The 24654-nt window shown below is 38.5% G+C and overlaps 1 protein-coding gene across 1 annotated transcript in view; it reads left to right on the forward strand.

Annotated features, from left to right (window-relative positions):
- Positions 1 to 18036, forward strand: part of adisspb (adipose secreted signaling protein b) — a 28353-nt gene extending 10317 nt beyond the window's left edge. Inside the window, exons 3-6 of the mRNA XM_079669685.1 lie at positions 580 to 719; positions 8385 to 8523; positions 10482 to 10607; positions 15956 to 18036. Of these exons, the coding sequence (XP_079525811.1) occupies positions 580 to 719; positions 8385 to 8523; positions 10482 to 10607; positions 15956 to 16056 (506 nt within the window). The 3' untranslated portion in view covers positions 16057 to 18036. The remainder of the gene's footprint in view (positions 1 to 579; positions 720 to 8384; positions 8524 to 10481; positions 10608 to 15955) is intronic.
- Positions 18037 to 24654: the final 6618 nt, after the last annotated feature.

Consider the following 24654-nt stretch of genomic DNA (forward strand, 5'->3'; position numbering starts at 1 on the left):
TATGGACAACACTTAATTTCACCACTGGTTACCCATGGTTACGTGTGTGCGTGCAAAACCACAAACATGGATCGGTGGCTAGCATCAGTCTCTGAAGAGAAAAGAGGTTAACGTTACCGTTAATGAAGATAATGAGAGTGAGTCGGAGACATCTACAAGCCAGATTTCGCAGAAAAAAACAAAGAAAGGGAAGATTAAGAGAAAATACAATGGGAACTACTTGGAACTGGGATTTACCTACACAGGCACTGAAGATGAGCCTTTGCCAGTTCTGTGCTACGAGACACTGGCTAACGAGAGCCTAAAACCAGCTAATCTTCGCCGTCAATCTTGGAATCTGGCACTACGTTTATATATGTACTTATTTTTACGGTTTGCAAATGAGGTGGTCCGCGAAAATCCTTGATAATAAAAAGTGGTCCGCATAAACAAAAGGTTTGAAAACCCCTGCTCTAGACTATAGTTATAACACTTGAGTGGAACAGGTTTACACGCCTTTTCTTCCATTAAATGGGATCCAGTTGGAGATTTTGCTCACGTCCGACCTTCAATGACTCTTTCCTCTTCCCTCTCATTCAGGTTGTGCCAAGACAGGAGGCGTTCGCTTCTCAGAGGAATCCCCCGCCGCCGCACACCCGACACATGTTCACTTTGACGAGAAGCTGCATGACTCCATCGTCATGGTGACACCGGAGGATGACGGCAACTTCATGGTCAAGGTGTGTTTAACCTCCAAAAAAAAAAACACTCATAACAAGTTTGAACGAGTAAAATATGTCCACATTTTGCCTACATCTCATATTTAATATTTATTTACTTTTCTCCAAGCTTCACATCCCTCAAAATGTCATATTTATACTTCATTTTAAGAAACACTTATTTCTGACTTGTTACTGATACTCCCTGTATTCATCTTACAGAGCTGCAGTTCATTTAGTGTCCTTGCATTGTCTTTGTATTCAGGTTTTAATCTCAAAATAAATTGTTGTAAAACGGCAGAAAAAATTCAATCTCTCTCCCAGATCAAGAGAATCTTAGGAGTTAATATGATTTTAATGGAAATACTACACTACCTAGCCAAGTAATTATTTGGGCTACGGTTGAGCATTCTTGGCGCAAGTTGTGACTTTAGAAAACTCATGGAGGGAAGTGATTAAAAGCAATACATGAGACATAATGTCATGCCTTACTCTTACATTGAAAAGCAATGTCAGTGCATAACAGGCACACATACTATGGCTATTATCAGGCTTTACATGCAGCAAATAATTAACATGATAATCTAGACTTGATTGCTTTTATTGAGTCACACTAAAATACTAGATATCTTTATCCTCATTAGATAATGATCATCCTTTTCACCGACTCAGTTATCAGCTGGCATCCTCACATGCTCCCTTGGATCAGAAAGTGTGTTCTGGAGTAGTTCTCTGCCTACAGACATTATTCAGGTCCCATCTGCTTCATGGACACCATGTACAGCAGATCATTTCATCCAAGTCCATCTTCCTGCCAGGGTTATAATGTCTTTGTGGATCCGATTCAGAAGGAAACCAGGCAATTAAAAAACGCCTGATATACTGTAAAACAGGGAAGAAAACATGAGCAGGAAGCAGGTTTCTAAACTGAAACCCCAAGCCAAACCAAGCTATAGATGAAAACAGATTTGTTACCACCACGGAATCAAAGTTTGAAACTTTTTCAGACATTTATATCTGGCCGTGAAAGTCTTGCACTCAGTCCTAATTAGACGCTCGATGTTCCATGTTTTTCAAGTGATGGATATAATATCAGAAGTTAACTCTTTGATGTAGCGGGGGGTTAGTGTCCTCAGTATGTACGAGCACTGACGAGCTTTATCTGCGAAACATCCAGGAGAAGATTAAAGTCTTTCCTCATCAGCGTTAATCTCCTCTGTGGGCTATAAAGGCACTGAACAATGATATCAGACCCCTCATCTGTTCGCTGCTGTCAGCTCTTAAACCCTGCAGGTGCTCAATGGAGGAGCCAAGCAACGGCAACACAAGGTGGCGAAAGCTTTCAAAAAGTTCAAAAAATCAAATCACATGGAAAGGGAAACTAATGTCTGTGTCTTTAAATTTCACATAAGTGACAATTAATTTGTTTCAGCTCTGCCAAATTGCATTTCCCCGTGTGGGGTTAATAAAGTATCTCTTCTACTTCTTCAGACTTCATTAACATGGAGGCTGCTGATGAGAGAAAGATGAACTGCTCAATTAAAACAAAGCTTTGAGAGGTTGCTGTTTACAGATCTTTAATCCTTGTTCTCGAACAGTAGCATTTCTTTAGGGCTTTTACCTCTATGAATTAACAGTGTTGTGAATTCATCATTTAACTTTTATTTACACTGAAAATACAGGGAGTGAAATGTCTTGGCAACTGTTGTATTGATTAGCTTTTAGTACAGATATCCATACAAGGTTAAATCTTTAATAATACATTCCTTCAAAACCTTATTATCCGCTTCAACGCTAATTAGAAAGCATGCTAGCATGAGCATGCTAGTGTACTGATGTTAGCATTCAGCTTAACCCTTAGATGCATAAGTGGGTCTTTTTTTTACCCGGTGAGGTGGTTTTCTTAAAGTATCTTTGTAATTACATTTGTATCATTTCATATTCTAGCTATTCCTCAAACATGTTTTGGATATCATGCCATTCACATTTTAAATTTACATTTTAACAAATTGTAGTTTTTGTATTACTACCCCGAGCTTCCATAAGTGGGTCAAAAATGACCCGCATGCATTTTCTATGGGATCCTATGATTCTTATCACCTGTGGCTGTCAGGAATACATTCACTGTAGACCACACAGACGACATCACAAGCGACACCTCTCAGGAAGATTATTTTACATAGCAAGATCTGATACCTGTCAGTATAATAATAATAATAATAATAATAATAATAATAATAATAATAATAATAATAATAATACATTTTTGTATAGGGCTTTACAAGGACTCAACATCGCTTTACGATATAAGGGAAGGTTAGGGTGGGGGGTATAGGAATATCAAACTTGATCAACCGGGATGGATTGATGGGGGGGAGGGGGGCTATGAGTAGACAAGAGGAGAAGAGATGAGTATTGAAAAGGGACTGGAATACTGTGAGGGTCTCAGAATAGCAGAGATCTTTGGGACAATATGTTCAATACGTTTTTTCTTTTTTTAAATGTAAAAAATGCATAATACTAAATATTATAGTTGTGATTTTTCTTAACCAAAATGACAAAAATGGCATAAAAACACATATTATTCTAATACGGGTCCTTTTAGACCCACTTATAGAAGAGTGTAGGGTACAGTCACTCTAAGGGCATCTAAGGGTTAAAGATCTGATGTGCCTCACAGAGCTGCGAGCATGGACACAGTTTAGTTGAAGGATGTTTAGTAAAGTAATAAACGATAAGTATTTTGGCTACAGCTGGATAATAGCTTCTTATCGTACTGATTTCAATATAGATAGAGGACCGTCAACATGTCTAACAAGTCATGGTTTTTTCTATCTATGGCGGCTGGCACACCTAGAATCATTTTATGACTTTAGCTGTCTTTTTTATAATTACTTCTCCGTTTTATTATTAACGCTTAATAAACCTAACTTTGTAATTTCTCACCCCATTTCCTTCTACCTTTTAATTTTCTTAATGACGCACTTAAATGTTAATATGACTTCCCCAGGGTGAAGTGCACTAAATAGATGACAGACGCCTTCAGAAAGCTTTCAGGTTAGCCTTCCTTTTCTACTGTTTCTCAGTCAAACCAAAAGCCCAAGGGGAAGTTGTGTACAAGCTCATTGTATCTAAGCTTTAAAACGCATTCAAAGCCAAATCAATTAAAAGCTGCGTGTACCCGTCGTTTAAATGGACTACAAACTTGGCTGTGACCTTCACAGTTAGAGAGCAGCCTGTCCGTGTGAGTGTGAGTGTGGAAGCTCTTACAGAGTGGGAGCAGAGTCCTGTCTGAGCCTCATTGTGGAGCTAAGGGGAGGGCTGCTGTTGCTATGGAAATGGACTGGGGGGGGGGTGCACAGACCAAAGACGAGGTGGGAGTGTGTGGGATGGAAAGCATGCATGCAACAGCTGTATGAATAACAGTTTTGATGAAGCTAATTTGAATTTCACTGTAGTAAGTCAGTAAAAACCTCACTTTATACGTGGTAATGTTTCTGTGGGTGAAGATGGTGAATTATGGGATGCTAATGGGAAGCTGTCAGCGTTAGAGAGATCAGCAGGAGAAGTGCTGCTGCAGTGGCCATTTCAGGTTGGGTGAATTAGACATGTTTATGATTGTGTTTTTTTAGACTGAATCGTGTTATTGTGAGTAACCTGGTTACGAGATAATGGATGCAAGGACGTGTAGCTGCCTTCAGGAAGCAGTGCTATAAAATAAAATATTAGAGAGGCTATACTGATGTTTTATTTAGGGTTAAAGCAACTCCTATCAACATTTTATGAATCTACTTTCTGCATGTATTGTGAAAGGCAGGGTACATAGTGACTAAACTACTAAGAATGATCACCTGTATCTTACCCTTCAATTCTCTTTTTTGCATTGTTTCTTAAGGAGTCTGTACCGACACCCTTTGTTTTGGGTCAGTCACCCTGTTCTTGTCAGCGTTGTTGAGTGGCACCTTTTAAACGTTCGATAGGCAGGAGTTTACACTAAAAAAGCACTGAAAAATCCACAGTATTGTGCTGTTTCGTAAACATAGGAGCATCTAAAGTTTGCATGTAAAGATATTAAGGTCAGGAGGAGGTGGAGACCAAAACAGAGCTAACAGGAGCGTGAACATTGCATTTCAATAAAACAAGTGGAGATTCCAAATAAATGCTAATGTTGCTTCATATATTCTGGATGTTTTAATTGACAACTGTTTGCTAATACGTTCCTAACAACAACTTTGTCAAGCGGGTGATATGTGATTGTTGCGTTTCCAGCATAATTAGAGCCAGCAACCAGAACACAATGTTTACTCACTACAGTCACCCTAGGAGTTTCTCAGTAACTCTGGTGTGTTTACCAAGTTATGCTTACCCTGAATATGACTTTAGCTCAAGTTAGATCATCTGTTTAAGATGCATGACAGCACTGAATTCAAATCACCATCTGGAGTTGTCGCAGCAAAATACATTTTAAATTCTAGCTTTGCCAACAGCTGTAAACCAGAATGTATTCAAGACCTCATAGTCAAATGAAAAAGAGAGATGGCGTTTCATATTCACTACTGACTGAATCCAATTGGTTAACTGGATATACAAGTTCATCAAATGTGTGGCATTTCCCCGTTAGTTGTGTAAATAATTGCTCAATTGCTTGGGAGGAACGATGAGCCGTTTGTGTCTCTGGGTGTGTCTTACTCCCAGTGTTACACAGCGTTTGTGTCATCGCTCAGTTCTGCAATCTTACACAAATGTTAAGTAACTGAAATCTCTCATATCGGTTATTGCTTTTGAGTCTCTTGTCGTTGAAATGTGCCGTATAAAATCATTTAAAATACATTTGTCCGAGTCTCTTCTGAGTGTCTGGACATGCGTGGGACTATACAGAATGATTGTTTTTCTTGCAGTGTTGCTTCTCTTCTCACTTCATGCTGTTTGCAGCCTCTGCTCTAACTGGAGGTCCTTTGGGGCTAATCTGCCATTTCCAGCTCTAGGGGTTTTAGACTTATCTCTCGTTGCATGCACCTCCCTCCGGTCTCCTCCTCTCTCTCTCGCTGTGTCTCTCCTTTTTATCTCGCCTCCTGTGAAGCTTTCTTCAATCGGCTCTGTGATGACTCCCTCATGAATGTTTCTCTTTGTTTTACACTAGGCTACACATCACTCCCCTCCCTTCACCTGTCTGTTGCTCTTTTCATTCTTCCCTACCTTTTATAGTCTCGTTTTGCATTTTGCATTGTGGATTTTATTAATTGAAAAGGTGTGAATTGTTCCTTATTCAGTGGCAACAAGAGACAGTGGGTGTTTCTCAATCTCGAGTAAAGCTGCTCCCGAGCCACTATTTCAAGCATACTACGTCATCGAGTGCCGCCGAAGGACTGTTCCAATGTCCAGCATACTTGGAATTTTACCGAGCCCGGCGTGCTTCGTTTGGAGAAATGTTGAGCCTGCACATGTGTAGACTCTGCGGTCTTAAAATCCCCACAATGCTTTGCGCACAGACCAATTTCACAAAATCTGTGAGAAGCCCCTCACTGCAGTGCCTCAATGAGCTCAATGTGGGCGGGAGCTCAACGTGGGCGGAGCTTCACATATGACGCGTTGCATCCTGTTTCCCGGGTAGCAGTTCTCTGGTTATGGCTAGAAAGGATCCGTCTTGTGTAAAACTCTCGCGAGAGTTTGGCTGAATGTCACGTGGCTGAATGTTTACGTTTGGCAGGCAGCCTTTCAGTTACAATCGTTAACATCAGTTGGCCACAGCAAATGATGGTGAGAAGCTAAACTATATATTAATTATGTCAATGACAGGGAGTGTGATTGTTGAAATAGGGTGTTAGCGGTCTTGCTGGTGTTCAAAGAAGAATGACAACACTGTAGATCACCAACACTATGGTTTATTTTTTATTCACAGGCAAGTCAACGTTGTCGCAGTAAAAGTCCCAAGATAGCTCCTGGTGCAATAAAATGTTCCCTTGCAGTGTTTTACTATTATGTCTGATGTTTTTCTATTAATATTGCTGCTGCATTAATGTGTATGTTGCATCATGTTACTGCTGTAGATGTGTTTCCGAGCCGCTCCGATTACAACGAGAACGTGACGTCATATTTACACTAGACGGATCCTTTCTAGCCATAACCCAGTTCTCTTCCCTCCCTTCAATCTAACCCTTCCCTTCCCCCATCCTAACCCTAACCACTCCCTACCTTTTTACCTAATCCTAATCTTCCTTCCTCCCTCCCAAACCTAAACCCCAAAACCTCTCCTACTATAAGAAATTAAAATCAATGTTGATATGACGTAATTTAAATTAAATACAAGGTTTTAATTTAAAGCAGTTTTATTCTGAAAAAAACGGAAGTTCACACTAACTATTAATTTAACACTTTTATTTTGAAAATTCTTCATTTCCGGTTAGCATTAGCATGTGGCTAACGTTTTGAAAACAATTAAATGACATGTGATGTTGTACACACTGGGATTAACACTCATTTATTGACTTTTATCAGTCAATGTTAAATAACCACAGACATAGTCATTATTGAGCTCATTGAGGCATTGCGCACTGCATTGAGGGGTACTACAAATCTCTGGCGGAAAATGTAAGGCGGTGCCTCTCATATGACTCACACCTGCACACTTGCTAGCCTGCTCCACTCTTCGTTTTCCGAATGCCAGGAAGTATTCTTGCCTCGCTTTTCTGAAGCCGGAAGACATGTGCCACCAAGCAAGCGTCCACGAGATTGAGAAACATCCAGTGTTGTGTTTGGTTACGTCAGTTATTTCTTCTTTATTTATTGGGTTTCACTCGTACAACCTAATGGATAATCTTGTATAAGGCCAATATTGATTTATTGGTTGATGTTTTCTTCAATTAATCAGTTCCCAGATGCAATGGGGAATTATTTTTTTCCAACCAGTTGTCCCAATACCCAAGGATATTTAAAGGTCAGTAATAGAAATCAGAAAGAAGCAGAACATAATCACTTTCCTCAAGCTGTGACCGGATAAATAATTAATCAATCAAACGTTTTTCTTTGCATCAACTTATCAATTAAAATCTCTCAATTTTTGTGACCATAAATTCCTTTAAATTAAATATTTTTTGATTAAATCTGGATATAATGTTTAACGGTAAGTGCTTCTTCTGGAAAATATCTGGAAATATCTGAAAAAAAACGTACGGCCAACTTAGAATTTTGCCTCCCTTGGGGTCCATGTTTTGGGTTGTAGAGCTTTTTGAGCGTGTCATCCTCCAAACTGCTGTAGAAGGTATGACCATGAGTAAGATTAAGCTCTTGTATTACTTCCAAATCTATCCACACGAGATTAGTATTATTGGAAGATTTTGGACTTGATTGAAATCCTGGAGCTCGCGCTTGAATTGCCAATTTGGCAGAGGTGAGGGGGATTAAGATCGCCCGAGCAATAACAAATGATTTCAATTAGAGGACTCCCTCAAGGAAAACTCTGCCAGTGCTTATGAGAATTACTTATCCATTTCCCTCATATAAAATAATCCTTTATTTATTGAGCCGTACTGGACTTACTTTATGCACTGTGAGGCCTGTTTCTCTCACTATAAATCCCTCTCTCCGTATGTCACAGGAGGATTAGCCCAAAGTTTGAGTGAGAGTGAAAGACGGCCATTGTTTTTCCTCTTAATCCCAACTCTTTCCTTTTTAACTCCCTCTCTGCAGGTCGGCTTCCTAAAGACGCAGCACCGGTATGAAATAGTGTTCACGTTGCCCGATGTCCCGGCTCTGGGGAAGGATGTGTGTCCAGCGCCAGTGCCCAGTCCTCACCTCCGGATCACTGATATCACACCGGCACCAGAGGGTAAGGCGGTTAGAGGACGATGAACAACTATAAAATAAACATGTCAGTGTCCGTATACATTTTAAAGAAAGCATTATGAACACAGAAGAAAACATGCTTAAGTTAATACCATAGCTAAATGTTTGATCACATATAGTAATCTAGTCAAATGACTCGCCTTGGATTCTATTCAAACTTAACAAACACTAAACTCTATATTGCCGTCTCATAAGCCGTACCTCAGCATCAGGACTAAAGTGTTATCCCACTAAGACTACTTAACGCCTGAGCTTGCACCATTTTTGTATTGTTGTTGTTTTTTGAAATGTGTTTTATGTCTTGTAATTGCATTGTTGAGGAACCTGTGTTTTTACACCTTAGTTTTACCTTGTCTGCTGGTCCAATCATGGTGTCTCCAACCCTTTTAACCTTTTGTATCTACATTATTAACTGCTAATGAAAGCAGGTATACTGTGCTCACAGTTGGGGTCAGAGGGAATTCAGCGATTTAAGACAGATACAAATATATCTTTTACCTGAAGATTGGGGGAACTTCTTTCAGCCCTTGGTTGTGTCTGCAGTCTTTCTCTCAGGCAGCACAGATACAACTTCCTAAATGCTAAATCCAGGGCAAACAACAGTCATAGCTTTTTCAATCAGAAAGGACAAGTGAAAGAAGCAAAGGCAGCAGAAATATCGTATCTTTGTATCTTATCATCCAACATTTTGTAAACATATATGGACTTGCATTTATGTAGCTTCTTCTAAGTCTTTCCACCAATGCAAGAGGACATATTATGCTAATTTTAAGGTTCATATTTGTATGTTGTGCCTCTACTGTGACATGTTTACAGACATGAGCAATTTGGGGATCAGTATCTTACCAAACTACTCTCGTACATGCAGAGTGCGGGAACCTGGGTTCGAAACCACCAATCTTACAATTAGTGGACAATTTGCTCAGCCTTCTGGCAAACATTATCTTATTATGTTGCATTTTGAGATGTGTTTGCTCCTTCTTGATGTTCATTCAAGCTGCAAACAACACTCTTTTGTTGAACCCTTTTAAAAAGGTGTCTCAAAGTTAGGAGCTTTAAAAAGGCAGGGGTTTTTCCCCTGAGTCGTATATACAAGACAACATTTATCCAGAGTTCCATAAGTTAAGTATGAGCCTGTCTTTGTTGCAGGAAGAGCTGATGTGAAGTCATTCTCTTTTGTTGCACCATTATTATGTTTAGCTGCGTGCAGGACCAGATGGCCTAGGATTACAGGAACAGACAGTGTTAGCTCAGCAATCCGTCTCTGAGGAATCACAGAAACTAAACTCCCTTTCAGACACTTTCCTGTTCGTGTTGTATCCCTGTTGTCGGAGGTGGTAAACCTTCTAAACATCTATTGTACGACTAACCAGAAAGGGTTCGTTCCCCCCGCGTCACTAAACCTGCAGATTTGTGCCAAAGGTGATCGTCTAATGTTACTTGGATTCGTTCCCCCTAAATGAAACTGAAGCAGCTTACTGACCTTTGCTTCTACTTTACCGTAACACCCTTTATACCATCGGGGTTACATTTCTGTATACTGTATGATCACATGTCACAAATAAAGCTGATTGATTGGTGGATTACACTCTCAGCTTACATTGTGTTTAATATATTCATACTTTTCTGTATTAATAATATAATACATTTATTTTGTAAGCGCTATAGTAAAAATCACTTTAAAATCAAGCAATAAAACAACACGTTAAAAGCCACTTTGAAGAGGTATTCATACATTTTTATTCTGTTCTCTTTACCGTTTTTATCGTGTGCCTTTTCAGTTTTTATATCGTTTTACTCTGCAGGCGTTTTATTGTTTTTACCGTTTGTTTCTTGTACTTTTACTCGTGTTTTCCCGAAAGCCCTTTGCTAGCTTTGGGGTATGAAATGTGAGATATAAAAACAACCTCTCTTTGTATTTCTCTCTCTGTGTGTTCCCAGGAGGTCTGAAGGTGACGTGTGAGTACATGGCGCAGCAGGAGGGCGTTCTGTGTGAGGAGGTGCTGCTGCTGAGCGAGACCAACCAGGACGTCTGCGTTAAGGTCAAAGTTCACGCCAGAGTCATGGGTGAGGCTGCTTTACTCATACAAGTTATTATCTTTGCAACACCCTGCAGCTTGTAGATGAGCTCTTGTTATCTTTTTGAACGTTCGGGAAGTGAAAGTGTATTCTCATTCACGTTTAAAGTTTAAGGTTCATTTATTTCTATGGGACAAATCAGACACAAAGGCAATTCAAATGCAATTACACATAACCGCTAAAAACGAAAAGAAAGGTCATAACGGAGATAGAAATGTGTTTAAAAAAGAAACAGACTTTGTCAATGCAGAAATAAGTAGCACAACTTTAAATTGGATATAAAAAGCTTGAGTGGAACTGCCCTTTCTATGTTTCATAGTAAACTAGCCACAATTATTATCTAAAATTATCTTTCCACCGCTTGTTTCGTCCAACCAATAATCCAAAACCCCAAAGATACAAACAAAAAGTAAGACTTATTATTACGCACAGCTTCATAGTAATAATAATAACTTTCACAAGTATGGGCTTCGAAATGTGCTTAAGTAAAAGGTACCCAAAAGAGTACCTGACCTCCCTTTATATTAATAGAACAATAATGTCATTGTTAGCTAATGAATGTTTCCATGCTGAACAACGGCAACATGACAACGTTTTCATTGGTCCCTCTTCTTTAGAGAAGACCAGGAAATGATGGATACAAGGATCGTGTTCAAATCAATAGGCACGCAATGACTCTAAATAATAATGATCATGCCACCAAACACACATTCAAACTAAAGGAACCAGCCTGTTTGGAAAATGTAAGAAGTAGAAAGTAGAGGTATTCGTGTTCAAAATGTAAGAAGTAAAAGTACTCCACTACTTCCCACCTCTGCCTGACACTAACATGTTAATCCCTGACCCAATCTTTCAATTTTCTTTGACAATAATTGGATCATGTTTTAAAAACGTACTTACTTACAGACTTACTTTGGCATCTGGTAGTTTCTTATTTCAATTTTGAAGTGAAAACTTTGAAACAGAGCTCACACTATTTTAATTTGTGTGCTACTGCCTCCTGCTGGTGACTCCGAGTCAAAACCACTTCAACAGCACTTGTCAATAAATCAAGTTAATCTCCAGCAGCCCTTTTTCAAATAGATATATGAAATGTTACTATTTAGATTAAAATGACATTCTTGTGTATGTGTTTGTCAACGAAGAAGCTCTCTGAGGCAATAAGCTCCTGCAATGAATGTGCATTTATTCCACTGAGACTGAATCAGACGATGTGTGTCAGCAGATGGAGAATTAGGAAAATAGGTCGTTTGTGTGTCACCATTAATTCTGGTGTGCATTTAGTACAGCTATTGTGTGTTCCTATACGCATACATATGTGTTCATGAGGTTTTTGTGTTTATTTGTACTCACAAACCATGGCCTGAACATCCGTCCAGATGTGTGTAATTGAGGTCTGGATGGCGACCAAATCAAAGGATTAAGCTCTGCCTCTGCTTTTACTCTTAGCTGCTAACCTGCATTTAGATCAGTGACTGGATGAGGATGATATAACAGTGTAATGACATTGGGGGGGGGGGGGCGGGGGGGGGTACGTTCAGTGTTGTTGAAATACACCAATACTGTATTGGTGCTAACTTTGGTGGGATACAAGAAGCGTTTAAGAAATTAATATTTTTTATTATCGTTTATTACTTAATAAATCATTTTTGGGCAAAAACTATGTCCTCAAATTGAAGGTTTGGATTTTTTTTTATTATTTAATCAGTGGTAGATTCAATAAACGCACTTCAAAGGTGCCTCTTTGGGCTCATGAACATTTTAAAGGGGCACATTCTTTTCTTTTTTTAAAATACATTTAGCGAAAATAATGAGTTTATGCTGAAATGAGCTGTATGTTGCAGCTCTAATATTTAAAAAGTATTTTTTTCACATTAACTATGCCATGTGTGTCGGCTGCTATTGCTCCCGGTCGTGACCGTGGTCATAATAACGGGGAAAAAAGGATGTTGCATTGGCCGGGAATCGAACCCGGGCCTCCCGCGTGGCAGGCGAGAATTCTACCACTGAACCACCAATGCTTTCATGCTACCGAAAGTACAGTAAACATATTTTATAAGCGAGCACGACCAATCACAGAGAGACCTTATTTTTTTTTTTTCATTTTATTTGTGGTTTTAAAACATCCCACTGTGAAACCTGCGACCCGAGTGGTTAAAAATAGCTTCAGTGGACGTGTTAAATGTACCATACATTTCTTATTTTAACGTAGACATGCCCATAACCACCATGACTGAGAGCTGAAGCAGTAAATCGGTGTGTCGCAGTAAAGAGGGAGCTTTTTATCTCCCGTTCTGATTTCTGTGATTGTCTATTGTGTTGTGCTCTGCAGCAGACGTGAGGGTAACGTGCTCCACTGGGGGAGGGTCTTATCCATGTAATCGGATACTTCAGAGTTGAGGGGGAAGGGTTGCCCTAAAGCGAGCGTCTCAGTCAGTTCCTTCTCCACTTCTCGGTGTGCACACTACACGGATTATCTTCCTGCAAAGTGGGACTGATCCTTATTACTACTATCTGCTGGTTCAATCCAGTCAGAATCACATGTTTTAAGCCTCACACTCCTTGAGAAACAGGCTCTTAAATTGCATCTCAGCCAAGAGTCAGTGGCTCTACTCCAGAGTTTTTTGTCTGCCTACATAAAACTTTCACAAGGAAAAAAAGGACACATTCTTCCCATTCTTGCGTCCCTTCAATGGCGTCCTGTGAGCGTTCCTTCTGATGAGTTTTAAGGCAAAACAGGCTAGATGTGAGACTACCAGCGTACATCAACAGATGGACGTCAGAAACCTATTCCTCTCACTCCTTTTACAAAATCAGATGAGTCTAGGCTCCGTCTGTGATTTTCAGTTACTTTCCAAAGTTAACAATGACACATTTACACAGAATTCATATTGTGTATTGGTATTGTATTGGTGTTTACATCTGTGCAGAGTTGAGAAAGTAGCAAGTATTTGACCTTCTTTCTACCTTCCTAAGTAAGACAGGGTTCGTACGGGTGCTTGAAATCCTTGAAAATGCTTGAAATTTGACGTGGTGTTTTCAAGGTTGTGAAAGTGCTTGAATTTTGGGAATGGTGCTTGAAATTGAGATAAAGTGCTTGAAAATGTAAATGCTTTACTTTTACAATACATTTCTGTCTGACTGAATAGTTCGCTTTTTAGATTAAAGAAAATAATTGCTTCGCTTCTACATAAAACAGCTCCGCTACGGCCTTCCCGCGCTATGTGCGACCTGCAAGTGTTTGTGTTACGTGTGACCTGGGCATTCTGATGAGAGTGATAGATGACAGTGTGCCAGGAGGTTGCAGTTTCAACGAGCGTTGGCTAGCAGAAGACAAATACAAGCCATGGCTAAGACGAGGGTCAAGCCCACGAGTAGCCTCCTGCAAAGTTTGCAAAAATAACGATGCGAGAGTCTGCGCTGACGAGCCACATGAAAGGTACGCCGTAGTAGAGCATTTTAGATTAATAGCGAACTCGATTGAGGGATAATAATAATTGCAGGGGAAAATCATTTCAGAGGAGCGTACCTATGTTATGTGCGTTACAGTCGCCATCGTTTGGTGTTCAGAGGATGAAGCACTCACGGCATTTCGTGTTATAGTCACGAAATATAATCTATTGATTCGACACAGAGCGATTTTGAAAGCAATGTATTTCTACTGGTAGTATGTTTCATGCCTAAACCAAATGTGACTTGCTCTATCGAAATCAGTCACATTGACCCGAAGACACATTTTCGTTTGTATTGTCCGGGGGAAGCTCGCGAGTGTGTTTGTGTATTTTTGCGTTTGTGTACCGGGGAAACACTTTCAAGAAATACCGGCTGTTGTTATGCTTGCTGTGACGTTAAATTACTCCGTTCTCTGCTTGTAATTATGCCGCTACAAGCTTCAAAGTTGTATTTATCATCTGAATTTGCCGAAACAAGTTTAATATTGTGAAAGCCAATACTTTGTTTATTTGAAAACAGATGAAAACAAACTGTCTTTTATTTAAAATTGAAGTATTATACAAGTAAAACTGTAATGGTGGAATGAACACAGTCTTCCTTTGAAGATGTATAAGTCAGGTGTCTTGAGTAGTCAAAATTACCTACAAATCATTGTACACATTTGTAAATATTATTTTCCACTTGTTACCATTGTGAGTCTATTTTTATGCAGCTCTGCGTGATTATTTGGCTACAATTCAGGCTAATACGCTACCAGAGGTGGACTAAGTACTCAGATATTGTACTTGAGTAAAAGTACAAGTACTCAGCTCTTGTACTTGAGTGAAAGTAGAAGTACTCAGATCTTGTACTTAGTAAAAGTAGAAGTACTCAGATCTTGTACCAGAGTACCAGAGTGTAGGAATACTCTGTTACAGTAAAAGTCCTGCATTCAAAATGTTACTCAAGTGAAAGTAGAAAAGTATTCTCATCAAAATATAGTTGAAGTAACGACAGTAAAAGTGGTCATTGTGCAGATTGGTCCATTTCAGAATAATATATGATATGTTTTATAATGATTGATCATGAAAGTGTTCTCAAAGCTGGTAAAGGTGCAGCTAGTTTGAATGACTTTGTATACTGCAGGGTAGCTTGTGGATTTACTCCAGGTGGAACAAAAGTCTGATTTAACACTTGATTATATTTCACATCATTCATCCACATCTGTAAAGTAACTAAAGGGATTAAATACATGTAGTGGAGTCAAAGTACACCAGTTACCTCTGACTTATGTTTACTGCCAACCTAAAAGTACCTCAAAAATAGTAATCAATAATGTATTGAAAGGTTATTTGGCTGATTGTTTTATATTGGCTCAGACAGGTTATATGGAATGCCCAGTCTACGTACAGATCACTAATTTTGAAATATTAAACTTAGTTTTCTTTTCTTTATTTTTTCATCCTCGTGTAGAAGGCTATCACGAAACACACATTTGGTTGTTTATAGCATAAAGAACATCTGATTTAATGTGAGGTAGGGAAATAATCCTTTGAGTATGTGTATATAAATATGTAATTTAGAACAGCTGTAAGATGCTTGAAAAGCTGGAAAATGCACCTTGAAAATGCTTGAAAAGTGCTTGAATTTGACTTTGGAAAAGGTGTAAGAACCCTGGTAAGAGTAAATGTGCCTCATTTGCCTTCCAATGTGGTCAAGTAGAAACTGAAAATATACCACTATAGAAGTACCACAAATTTACTTAAATCACCTTTATTGCTCTTACCTTAGACGGCATAAACCTATTGATTGATTAAGTATTTCACCCATTGCTATTATGGTTTGAAAAGTGTTTTAAAAAACCTTTCTTAACGTGAATTTATGTCTCTGTGTCACTAATACAGATCGTCACCACGGTACGCCCATGCTGCTGGAGGGGGTGCGCTGCATCGGGGTGGAGTTGGAGTACGACTCTCAACAGAGCGACTGGCAAGGATTCGACTAAAGATCCGGCTCCACTTCCATCCAAAGTACACACACATATACACACACACACACACACACACACACACACACACACATACACACACACACACACACACACACACACACACACACACACACACACACACACACACATACCTGCCATCAGAGAAGTGTACACAAATACAGCAAAAAGGAAAACGCACAAAGGATTTAGTGCCACGCAATGTCCAAACAGTACGTTAAGCAGCCCAGTGTTCAGTGTTGGATTCAGAGGAAACGTGCGTCCTTTACACACAAAAACATTCCTCAACTGCAACATCAACAACATCTGAACACAGTTTCCTCCCAATCCTCTTTTTGTCACCTTGATGTATTCAGTTGTACTTTCCTTACTGAGCCTCTAGAGGGCAGCAGCGCTCTTTGAATCCGATATCAGATCCCTTTTCACCTCTTCTCCTGACATATACACTGAATGTGTTCAAAGGTAAGGGAGTAAACAAGGGCTCTTTTATTCATAAAGTAGCTTCAAATTTACCTGTAGCAAAGGAATATACGTCAAGAGTTTGGTAGCTGAGTCTGTAATGTCTCTGTTTCACCACAAGGGGGCACTTCAGACCATCAAGTAAAGATCCTTCAATCTAAAGGCTTTTTTATTTATTGGACAAACTCCTTCAGTGTGGTCACATTTCTCCGTTTAAAGTTAAAATCCAACTACAGGGCTTTTACACTGCTCTATATCGTTACCCCGAGACAACTTCAGTTACTGATTTTCTTGCATATCCCAGGAAATCCCAAACAACATGTGTGAACATTAGCAAAAAAAAAAAAAAAGACATGTAATGTAATTAGCAAGAAAGAGAGGCTTTCCTCCAATAAAAACAGAACAGCATATCGCTTCAAAACGTGCGTTAGCTATATGGCATCTATTGAGCATGATTATGAAACATATACGTGACGTTTTTAATGAAGAAAGAAGTGTTTTGACTTTTTTTTTTAAATGTATACCAAAATCTGATGTTTAGCGTTTATGTTTAAGAACCCTGCTATCAAACTTCTTTACTGTTTAGCTAAAAATACGTTGTTTCCCCCCCCCCCCCACCTTCCCCACAATTAAAGACATGTTCAACCAAAGCAGCATTAACAGTTAATAGGTGTAAATCCACTGAGAAATCTATCCTTAGCCATTCAAAAAACCTTTTTAATTCTGATATCTCCGGGTTCTGGGGTGTTTAAAGACAGCACTTTGCTCGTTGGACAAGCCAAACTAATTGTCTACTAATTAAGAAAATAATAGTAAGATTAATCACCATTTTAAATAATCTTGCGTTTTAGGCTTGTGGGTGGATTTGTCCAGCAGAGTTTGTGAAGGATTTATTTTGTCTTTTGTTTGAATTCATCCACAAAGCCTTCAGAACACTCATGTCACTCAAAGTGCCTTTCATTGTACTGTCCTGTCATTTCCCTTAAAACCCAGATGTTGTTTTTACCATCACATCCTCTCACACGGGAAAAACACTCGCACCAGCTGCCTGTTTGTTGACGTTTCAGTGTTGAATCCATCTTCCAGCAGCTTTGCTGCAACAGGTGCTTCTGTCTGATCACAGTACGAACCACACAGAGCTGACAGGCATTGAGGATTCATTCAATTGCCTGTCAGCTCTGCCTAATTTACATTAGTGCCGTGATCTGGCTGCACCGCCGTCTCCAATTTCCTACAAAATCCTAACATTTCCTCTGTGAGAATCAACAGTTGTTGTTACACCATATTGAATACATCGGCCTTAAAGGAAATGTTTCTGTGTGTAACTTCTCTACATATTCGACCACAAGCTGTCGGTTTAGTTCAGATAAAATACATGTATTTGATGTTTGCTTGATAATGTTTGCTTTAATGTAAAACTGAAAATAGGTCACTGTTCCAAGAATGTAGCCGTTTGTCTTCTGTGGGTGTGATGTGTATTTTCTAATGTTGAAAATAAATAAAAAAAGGTGTGTATGAGTTTGAGTTGTGTCACTTATTGCGGCTTGTGTCAGTTCATGCCAGGAACACTTGGTGGCAGTCTGCACCGCTTCATCTTCACACAATATACTCTCATGTGGCTCCAGAAGAGATTATAATAATATTAAAACACATTTCTGATTAATGTGAAGCTCTTTAATTTGGGTTTATTAAAAGATGAACTGGTCTACAACTGTTTAAACATGTTATCATTTAAAAAAAAAAAAGAAAGTAATTCAAGAGCTTAAAGACTCTGCAAAACCTCATTGTCATTGACCTTCTGTTTGCTAAGTTCCTGTACTAGAGTGAGGTAAGAAATATGTAATTTACTTTTCTATTTTAGTATGTTTGAATCTGAATTGTTCACCTAAATATTAACTTAAAATAATATGTAAGATCACTCCGAATCCTTTTGTTAGTTTTATTAAAAGTCTTATGTACTAAAATGTGTTTTCCTTGTAAATGTTATCTTCCAATATCTTAAATGTGTAAATTCGTTTTGGACTTCTTTGTGGTTTTACACATTGCAAAACACATTTTGAGTGCAGAGCATTTGCTTTTAATATGCATGTATTGCACTTTTCATTTTGTATTGATAAGGGCCGTTTGAAAACAAAGCAACATTTGATGTAACATTAGAATGTAGGTTTGCTTAGGAGCGTCCTGTTACAAAATACAATGAATTCAGAAGATGATAAAGAAACCAGAACAATCAGTAGACCTTATGGTTGGACTGGCAGGAACCATGGACTGCCTACAGACCAATAAATAACACAAAGCAACAACAAACGTTCACTAAAAAACATGTAACAGTTGAACAGGACACAGTTTAGTTGGAGCAGCTGCCTTTTAAGTCCACGTTACACAGTAGATAAAAGCTTTGCAGTATCACTGAGTTTGCGTTCTTCCTCCAATCTACTTTTTTTTCTGTTTGGCCCTTTTGACATTAGTGTATCCTAAAAAAACAAGGTGAGGATTCTTCTCTGGCTCACTTCCAGTCGTCGTATAACACATTTACTTGAAAAAACATTGGTGTTATTTGGTTTCGGAAAAGTGCCTTCAACCATTCACCCAGGTCCAAGAGAGGGGGATATTATTCCAATTCAGATCAGACAACTAACATAGATCTTACAGTAACCAATTTAAACTTTCTTGCTGCTACTGCTTGACTTATTTGTGTTATCCTTTATGTCTAACACGTTTAAGCTCGGCTCTGATTTTGCTTTGATTTATTTTAGGAGGTCTCAGCCTGCAGGGACAGATCCTGGCTTTTTAACCATGTGTGTGCCCTGTCTCTTCACTCGGATACACTTAACACAGCTACGCATCAGTAACACCAATCTTTTTTTATTTTTGAAAATGTGTAAGTACGCCTATAGAAAAACAACCTATTAATTATTTATGTGTTTGGGTTGAGAAAAGAGCAGAAATATGCAGTAACTCTGCAGTTTGCACTGTCCATTAACTCAAATAAACTGAATTTATACATCATCAGTAACTCTAAAGGCCTTTTCTAATTATTGAGAACATTAAAGTCTATTTGAAATTTAACTATTTTGATTCAAGATTCAAAGGCTTTAATGTCATATGAACACTGAACAGTAGCTTCAGGGTAGAAATGGCAATGAAAAGCTTAAGTCCCAAGCTCTTATAGTTATAGGACATAACAAAAATAAGAATAGTGCAAAAAGAAACGGAGTAGAATAGATTAACGACTATTTGCTGCCTGAATGATGCACGTGTTTGTGTTTAGATACAAAGCAGGAGTTTGCAGACCCTGCGGAGGTCAGCTCGGATCCCGGCTCTCGGGTCGAGTCCCGAGTCAAACCGGGGCTCGGCTGAAAGTCCGCCGAGACCGGCTCTATACACGAGGTACTGACGCACATCTGCGGAGGGATCCGTGTTGCAAGAGAAGAACAAGACATGCTTTTTACTTCGGCGTTTTAGGTTCTTTTTCCACCCTTTGCACAGCATGTCAAATCAATTTCACTTTGTGTGTGAGGTATTTTAAAATCGTATTTGTTGCATCGTTTCAGTCTTTTACTTTGGCTGCAAAACACTTGTTTAGTTATTGTTAATAGTCGTAGAATGAGGAATATACATCAAATATAAGCTTTTGAAGTCGATGTTTATAGGTAATAAATATTGGTCACCTCGTAGGCCAAACAGATAACCTTTAACACTTTGTTTACAATTATCAATCCTGAACCTTTATTTAAAATAATCTATGGTTTGGTCCTTTAATGCAACACGTACACAAGTTAAGTATTGTGCATTGCATATATAATTTGTTAGTCCTTTTATTTTTCTTAGTTACTCTAGTATTTCCCGTTTTAAATGTATACAATTAGATATCGGGTTTCTTGGTTATTTAACGAAAGTTGTCACCAACGTGCGTAAATATAACCGTAAATAGGTTTGTAATGATACTGGCATGTAGCTTGTAGGCTACACTATAAAACATGCAGCTTTTTTAGTAGCACTTAGTTCATACAAAGCATTCATTTTCTATTCATGTATTTATTAAAACGGCCTACACTTCGTTAAAGATACTGCAGTTTGATGGTCTTTTTATTTTAGCCACTGGTTTAACGAAATCATATTAAAACCGTTTTGAGTTTCCTTATATGTTATCTTATTGGTTCTGTGTCATTTACTCCAGCAGATACGTTTAGAGGTGTAAGAAGTACTCAGATATCTCACTAAAGTCAAAGTAGAAATACTACAGTCAAGTCCTGCATGCATACAAAATCCTACTTTAGTAAAAGTACAAAAATAATAGCATCAAAAATATACAATAGGTAGGCTACCAAAAGTACTTAGTTTGCGTATATGTTGTTTTATATTATAATCTGAACATGTGAAGTATTTTTGTTTAATAAATGTATTTAAAAGTATAGATATTAGCTGCCAAAAGAGCGGAGTAGAATACAAAGTATAGCATTAAATGGAAATACTCCAGTAAAGTACAAGTAGGCCTACTTGAGTAAACATACTTTAATACATTCCATTATGTTGCCTGTAACGTGCAACGTATACACTTTGAGATCAACAGCTTGGAAACAAACGTTGAATAAAGTTTTCAACCTCCTGAGAGTGAGATTAACAAACCAACACAGGAAGAAACAAGAAAAGAAAAAGGGAAATGTGTTTTAAATATTTAGAGAAGAGGCCAAACCTTAACTTGACTCCAAACAGATTTGATCCAGAATTCGATGAGGAACTCCAGAAAGTGTTGCGTAAAACTCGTGCGTAATTTACATTAGACCTCCTCCTTCCGAGTCTTTTTATTAACGCACCTGAATCCCTTTTCTCTTCCTAGGATCCAAGAAATATCTGTCTGTCAGTTGTACAGCTTTCTGTATCAAACGCATTTCCACGCATTTATTTTAACAAACACATTTACGTTCGACAACTTTTTGGGGGATTTTACGGCGTGTTTTAAAGGCTTTTTAAATCATACATGCATTTAATTTGTGTGAAATCTAGAAAAGTGCACATCGCAGCAGGGTTGTATAAATCAGGAGAAATCTGTCTTTCAATAAAATTACACTTCCGTGGACTAGTACATGTTTCCCATTCCTGCACAGATTTGTGTGTGTGTGTGTGTGTGTGTGTGTGTGTGTGTGTGTGTGTGTGTGTGTGTGTGTGTGTGTGTGTGTGTGTGTGCGTGTGTGTGTGTGTGTGTGTGTGTGTGTGTGTGTGTGTGTGTGTGTGTGTGTGTGTGTGTGTGTGTGAACTCTGAGTGGCCCGCTGCCCTCCCCCTGACCTCTGGGTTTACAGTAATCTCTGTTGATTGATCTGATTGATCAGATTCGGGGGGGGGGGGAGAGATGAGGCAGTCGGGGAATGGTGCAAACAAACATTTGTTTATCCTATGGCCTGCGGGCAGATACAGAATCCAGATCTGGGTTTGTACTCTTATTATATAGGCATCACTTTCATGTTTGTGCAGCATAATGGAGATTTGAGTATAGCAGAAATGTTATTCAAATAAAACTGAGTTTAGATTCGATCAACATCAGGAGAGAGAGAGGGGAGGGGACATACTATGAGCCGAGTTTGTTCCCCCTCACTGAGGTGGGTTCAAGCTGAAAGTGCATTCAGATCATTATAGAGTAATAAAACTGCGCAATAATGACTTTATTTAACAGTAATCATAGCCCTAAAGCGGATAGATCTTCCATAACGTTACAAAAGTAGGACAACTTGGTTATTAATCCATGGATGAAGTAATTAAAAAAACATGACATGGGCAATAAGAAGCAGCTCCTTTAATCAAGTAAAAGTAACACAATGTAATGTGTTACTGTAGCAAATAAAGAATCTACATTATGCATTATTGATGCAGTATGTAAACATAATGTTAATATTGCAGCTGGTCAGGATGTTTTTATTTTTTATTTTGATTTCTAATGACTATATATCATGCATGTGTATTTGTGCAGAAATGATGGACCCCAGGAGGACTTAAACAACAGACACTGAGGAAATAAAGGGGATCCTCTGTAAGCAAAAAGCAGCAATTTAAAAAATGGCAAATGTAAAATAGTATGAAACATTATAATGTATCTATCTACTAGTTGTTCACCTTATTTTAGGCAATTTACAATGTGCATCACCTATAAAATAAATAATATAAGGTAGTGCAAAAGTAATAGCAGCAGTCTAAAATAATGAATGTTAAAATGACACCAAATGGATTTATAAAATATGAGCAATCTTCAGAAAAAAGTAAAACAATCTGCTTTTTGGAGGGTTTTTAGTTGTGCACCAGAGGGTGAAAAAACACTGCAAAGGAGGACGAAACTGTGTGTGTGTGTGTGTGTGTGTGTGTGTGTGTGTGTGTGTGTGTGTGTGTGTGTGTGTGTGTGTGTGTGTGTGTGTGTGTGTGTATGCGTGCGTGCGTGCGTGCGTGTGTGTGTGTGTGTGTGTAGCAATCGTAGCAATCAGTCCCTCTTGTCTCGCTGCTGAGTGCTGCGTCTGATTGACAGTCTCTATTCATCCTGTGTGAGATTAGGCCAGCTGAAAGGAGTAACGACCCATGGCTGTATGCAGTAATTACGGCCGTGGATAAGAAAAATAAGAAAAAACACACACACGGCAAAACTATAATTATATAATCCCGCTCAAAATCCTTTTTTCTTCCTCCTCCTGTTCTCTCCTCTGCAGTGTTTTCAGAGACGCTTCACCTGTAAGGAGGAAACTCCACCCGGTGTTGTCAGTCACTCCTGCAGCTGACATGATTTCACAATCACAACAAACTGCAGGCTGCTCCATCAGCAGCAGGAAATAGCTGCTGTTAAGGAAGATGGCTGTGTGCATATATATAGTGAAGGATCGTAAATGAGATGGAAAACCGATAGTAACCTCTCCTTAAATGCTCTTTTTGATCCAGGAGATTCTGCAGGGTGCCATCCACATTTCATATAACAAGACTTGAGGTGTTTGGAGAGGGGGTTGGACAAAATAACAGAAACACCTGTTGACTCATCACGTTGTTCAACTCTCGTGTTCAGGATGTAATGTCATTGTAATCCATCCCTAAATAATAACAGGTTGTGATAAATATGAGTCGAGAGGCCCGATATCTTTTTTAGATTACAGGTGATATTTCCTTATGATATTGAATATTTTTGATATTTTCTGCTACAAATAACGGCAATTTTGAAAAACACTTATTTTTGTAATAATACAAATATTGATCGTGTTATGAAAAAGCATTTAGAGAAAGAAAAACATTCGAAATTCAGAACACATTTAGAAAAGTACCATATACGACTGTAAAAGTGGACTAAACTACTTTTCTTTTTAGAAATAATATTAGAAATTACTTCCAATATGAATTGATTTGGCTTATATTATGGCGTTCATTGTAAATATATCAATTCAATTAAGTTTGTAATGTTTAATATCTGTAACATTGTGAATTGTGTGTCCCATTATTGATCTAAAAGTGTTGATATTTTAAATATGATTTGAACTTACTTGTCGTTTCTTTGCTTTCCCATTGTTTTACAGAGCTTAAGAGTTCGGCTGTAAAACTGACATCTGAAAATGAGTCAATGTTATTTATTTTCAACACCTTTTAATATGTTCCTGTCTTTCTTCTTTTTATTCACCCACTTATATATATTTGTATTTACTTACCTGTCTTAACTTTTTATTTAATTGTACTGATTTTAAATGTGTTTAATTTTTATTAATTTTCACTGTTTTATTTATTTATTTTTTAACCTGGAATGGTTAGTTTTAAGGAAAAAATCCAATGGAAGGAAGATCATTGTCTCAAGTGCGACCCTGTATGATTGCACATGTCCTTCCATAAAACAAACATTAAAACAAATAAATAAACAACATCTGAAAGTGAGAACAGTGTTTGGATGTTTCCCCGGATCGGAAGCGCACCACCATCGTCTCATGTCCTCGCGCCTGATCCCAAACTGCAGCGCGTTCATCGTCTTGTGAAAACGTGCCCAGTCGGCGGGCCAATAAGCGACGAGAAGTGCGTAGGCAGGAAGTGACGTGGGAGGTTCCTGCCTCTGTAAAGTGTATTACGGTGTCACTACAAACATTCTCCACACACTAACATCTCTGCTGTAGTGTAGGCAGGGTGTT

The sequence above is a fragment of the Notothenia rossii genome, assembly GCF_949606895.1.
Source record: "Notothenia rossii genome assembly, chromosome: 3".
Classification (NCBI taxonomy): Eukaryota; Metazoa; Chordata; class Actinopteri; order Perciformes; family Nototheniidae; genus Notothenia; species Notothenia rossii.